At 54.5% G+C, this 4,551-nt stretch overlaps 1 protein-coding gene across 2 annotated transcripts in view; it reads left to right on the top strand.

Annotated features, from left to right (window-relative positions):
* Positions 1-4,551, top strand: part of KRT78 (keratin 78) — a 74,033-nt gene that overhangs the window by 3,240 nt on the left and 66,242 nt on the right. For both annotated transcript variants that reach the window (XM_008060391.1, XM_021713550.1), the window contains exons 5-6: positions 1,319-1,483; positions 1,843-1,968. In XM_008060391.1, the coding sequence (XP_008058582.1) occupies positions 1,319-1,483; positions 1,843-1,968 (291 nt within the window). The remainder of the gene's footprint in view (positions 1-1,318; positions 1,484-1,842; positions 1,969-4,551) is intronic.

The following is a 4,551-nucleotide window of genomic DNA, read 5'->3' as shown; positions in this document are numbered from 1 at the left end:
CTGCACTCCAGTCTGGGCGACAGAGTGAGACTCCAACTCAAAAAAAAAAAAAAAGAGACAGATGATAAGCAAGAGACTTAGTAAATAAGGAAATTATATGGTATATTAGAAGGTGATCAGTCGGGCGGCGTAGTGACTCACGCCTGTAATCCCAGCTCTTTGGGAGGCTGAGGTGGGATGATCACTTGAGGCTAGGAGTTAGAAACTAACCTGGACAGCATAGCAAGACCTCGTCACTACAACAACAAAATAGTTAGCTAGATATAGTGGTATAGTGGTATATGCCTGTAGTCCCGGCTACTCAGGAGGCTGAGGCAAGAGGATCACTTGAGCCTAGGGAAGTTGAGGCTGTCGTGAACCGTGATCATACCACTTCACTCCAGCCTGGATGACAGAATGATGCCTTGTCTCAGACAAAAACAAGCCGGGCATGGTGGCTCAAGCCTGTAATCCCAGCACTTTGGGAGGCTGAGGTGAGAGGGTTGCCTGAGCTCAGGGGTTCGAGACCAGCCTGGGCAACTTGGTGAGACCCCGTCTCTACAATAAATAAATAAAAAATAACCCGGGTGTGGTAGCACGTGCCTGTAGTTCCAGCTACTTGGAAGGCTGAGGCAGAAGGATCTCCTGAGCCCAGCAGGTGGAGGCTGTGGCATCTGTGAGCATGCACTGCACTCCAGCCTGGGTGACAGAGTGAGACTCTGACTCAAACCAAACAAAACAAAAAGAAAAACAAACTCTCAAACAAAACCAGACAATGAAAAGAAGAAGGTGAAAAATGATATGGAAAAAAGGAAGGTTTGAACAGGAGAAGGAGGATTGGAAAGGGGGGCCAGGTGGCAGTTTCACATCATGTGGTCAGGGTAGGCCTCACTTAGGAGATCAAGTCTGAGTGAGGTGAGGATGTTCACCCTGCAGACAGGTTTCTGGGATTTCAGGCAGTGGCTGCTGCCTGCCGCCGGGAGTGTGCTGCCTTTGAGGGAAGGCCAGGAGGCCAGCATGGCGGGGACAGTGGGAGTGAGAATGAGCGGAGTGGGGTGGGTCTAAGGAATGACGGGGCAGGTGATCTTGGGCCCCGCAGCCATCTCCCTCTCATGGCCGGGCTGCGAGAGTCCTTGGGGAAAACCATGGCCCTCATGTTCAGATGAGGACATGGGGCCCCTTGTGGGGGGAGGATACACTCAGTGCCACCCAGCGCGAATGAAGGTGGCCAGCTGACAGGGTGTGGGCAGAAACTCAGGCATCCTGCCCGGCGCCCTCCCTGGGTTCCCAGGGAAGAGGGAGCCGGGGATGGTGGACACGGAATCGGCCTTCTCTGCAGGAGCTGCACCAGCTCCAGACCCAGGTCAGCGACACGTCCGTGGTCCTCTCCATGGACAACAACCGCTGCTTGGATTTGGATGGCATCATCGCTGAGGTCCGCGCCCGGTACGAGGAGATTGCCCGGACCAGCAAGGCGGAGGCCGAGGCCTTGTTCCAGACCAAGGTGGCAGGGCCAGGGCAGCACCGTGGTGGGGATGGCAGGATCTCCACATCCATACCCCAGGGGGTCCTCCACCTTGTTTCCATGGAGGCAACTCCAGTGACCTCCCAGAAGGTGCAGGGTGGGCTGGGTAGGACAGTGTCCCCTCTCCCAAAGGAAGGCAAGGCAGGGGCACTGTGGGAGACAGGCTTGGGCTCCTGCAAGCCCATCCCACCGTGTCCTGGCCACAGGCATTTAACTCACATCCCAAAGAAGGATGTGAGGAGGTGTCTCCAAGCCTCAGGAGATGGTGTTTCCCGTGGTCTTGGGGCCAAAGGTGGCGGTCCCCTCCACTAAGGGCATCACCTCTACTCTCCCCTCAGTACCAGGAGCTTCAGGTGTCTGCCCGGTTTCATGGGGAAAGCATGAAGGAGACCAAAGCCCAGATCTCCAAGCTGCGCCATGACATTGAGAGGCTGCAGGGTCAGATCGAGAGCCTCAAGGGGCAGGTAAGTCCCCAGTGTCTCCCAAACTTCCATCCCGCTGCCTTTGGCTTCTCTCTCTCCCTGTCAGGATCATCGTGGGCTTCTGTTGAGGACCTTGATAACGGGCTGGAGCTTTGGATAATGTGGTGGAGGAGAGAGGCCCAAGCCCCCTCTGGGGTGATTTCAGCCTTTCTCCTGTGACTTCTAGCCTGCACATTGGTTCTTCTGGGACAGCACCACTGCACTGCACATCCCTGGGGCTGGGAAGTGGCGACAGTTCACATGGGGTTCGTGTCTGGGTGCACAACTTGCTTTCAGCTCCTTGGGGAGAGGCTTCCTTCATCTCTCTCTCTCTCTCTTTTTTTTGAGTTGAGGTCTCCCTCTGTTGCCCAGGCTGGAGTGTGGAGGCACCTCCTGAGCTCAGGCAATCCTCCTACCTCAACTTCTGGGTCGCAGGGACTACAGGCACATGCCACCATGCCCGGCTATTTTTTTTTTTAGTTTTTGTAGAGACATGGTCTCATTATGTCGCCCAGGCTGATCTCTAGCTCCTGGCCTCAAGCGATCCTCCCGCCTTGGCCTCCCAAAGTGTCTTTCATCTCTTTTCTCATCTCTTCTTTTGGCTCTTACTCCTCAGGTCCAGCAGGGACTTTAAGGCCAAACACAGCATTTCTTGTTGGGGAGGTCGGGAGCTGGGGCTTCAGAGAGTAGGTGAGATGGGTGGCAGGGTAGGGCTGATGCCTCCCGAGGTAGATGCATCACAGGGGTCAGAACTGGAGGGAGGGGCCGCCCGGGGAGCAAGGCAGTTTCCTGCTCTTCCTGGAGACCTCACTTCCAGAGGTGGAGGGTTATGGATTCTGAAATTGTCAAGAATCTTTGCACTCAGATTTCCCAAACCCACAGAATCGACTTTGGGATCCAGAGAGGGAGGCGGGCAGAGACCGTGGGTCAGATGGGGTCCTCCAGCACTAAAACTTGACGGACAAGTCACGTGCAGCCCGTGCGCTCCCAAGCGGGGCCCTCCAGGAAGGTTCTTGGAGCGTCCAGAAGCTGGGCCTCCTCCCAACCCGTTCTCATGGACTTTCCTTTGGAGTGAGATGCAAGATGCAAGATGACTGTGACCACTCCTGTCATCCAACTTGCAGCCATGGTGTTTCGCCGGCCAGTTGGGACCCTTGTGATGGAATCCCCGGGTTGTCAGTGAAGATGGAGATTCCCAGGCCTCTTGCCAGAGCTGGGTGAATTGGAATTTCTAAGCGTGGAGCCTAGAAACCTGCTTTTTAGACACAGTTCATGCAGCTGATTTTGAAGCACGTGGTCATCAGAGCCCAGGGGCCGGCACGGAGCCATGTCTACCAGGCACCTAGGCCTGGGAATCACAGCCCTTCACCAGGCAGCGAACCCTTTCTGGGAGACTCCCTCCTGGGGCTGCAGTGCTGTCTTCCTCTCCTCCTCTTCCTGCACAGACAAGATGAATGGGGCTCCCCCGTTGCCCTGGGTTAGAAATGAGGGTCTCAGTGCTGTCACTCATCACCTGTCTTTGCCTCGGTTTCTTCACCTGTAGGGTGGACATTATGTTCCCGTCCACAGGGTGCTTGAGTGGGAATAGAATAATGCAGCCTTCAGGGCACTCTTTCCCTCCCAAGTCAGATATCAACTGTGAGGCTGATTCCACAGTTTTCTGTGTTGTTGGAGAGTTAAGAGCCTGTATTCTTTCACCAGGCTCAGTGGCTCAGCCTGTAATCACAGCACTTTGGGAGGCCAAGGCAAAGGCATCACCTGAGCCCACGGGTTCGAGACCAGCCCGGGCAACTTGGTGAGACCTTGTCTCCACAATAAATAAAAAATCAGCCGGGCGTGGTAGTGCGCGCCTGTAGTTCCGGTTACTTGGAAGGCTGAGGCGGATGGCCAGAGTCCAGTGGGTCGACACTGAGGTGGCTGTGAGTGTGCACTTCAGGTGATAGAGTGAGACTCCAACTCAAAAAAAAAAAAAAAGAGCCTATATTTTTTCAAACCAAAAATTTAGGCGCATGGTTTGATCCACTCTGAGGACAGGATAAAGTATTTGCAATGGGATCGTCCTAAGAAAATTGAAGAGTGGCCTAGTTTGGTGTCTCAGTTTGTAATCCCAGCACTTTGGGAGGCCGAGGTGGGTGGATTGCCTGAGCCCGCGGGTTCGAGACCAGCCTGGGCAACTTGGCGGGACCTCATTTCTACAATAAGTCAAAAATTAGACGGATGTGGTAGCGTGCACCTGTAGTTCCAGCTACTTGTAAGGCTGAGGCAGAAGGATCGCTGGAGCCCAGCAGGTTGACGCTGGGGTGCCCGTGAGCGTGCCACTGCACTCCAGCCTGGGCGACAGAGTGAGACTCTGACTCAAAAAGAAAAAGTGGTGGCTCCCAGGCAGAGTCTTATAGACAAGGAACAGGAAGTACAGGTGGAGCTTCACCCCCCTAGCAGTGGTGCCTGGAAAGTGCTAAAGGCTGGAGGAGGGGCAGAAATAGGGAGAGAGCCCCTGGGGAGGTGTCAGAGGAGTGTGTCAGTGTCCCAGGCACTCCGTAACAAATCTTACACGCTTGGTGGTTTTTTTTTTTTTTTTTTTTTTTT

Source organism: Carlito syrichta, unplaced genomic scaffold (assembly GCF_000164805.1).
Source record: "Carlito syrichta isolate Samal-C Ts95f unplaced genomic scaffold, Tarsius_syrichta-2.0.1 Scaffold304602, whole genome shotgun sequence".
In the NCBI taxonomy this organism is placed as follows: domain Eukaryota; kingdom Metazoa; phylum Chordata; class Mammalia; order Primates; family Tarsiidae; genus Carlito; species Carlito syrichta.
The sequence above is the reverse complement of the archived record's forward strand: the minus strand, read 5'-3'. Positions and strand labels throughout refer to the sequence as shown.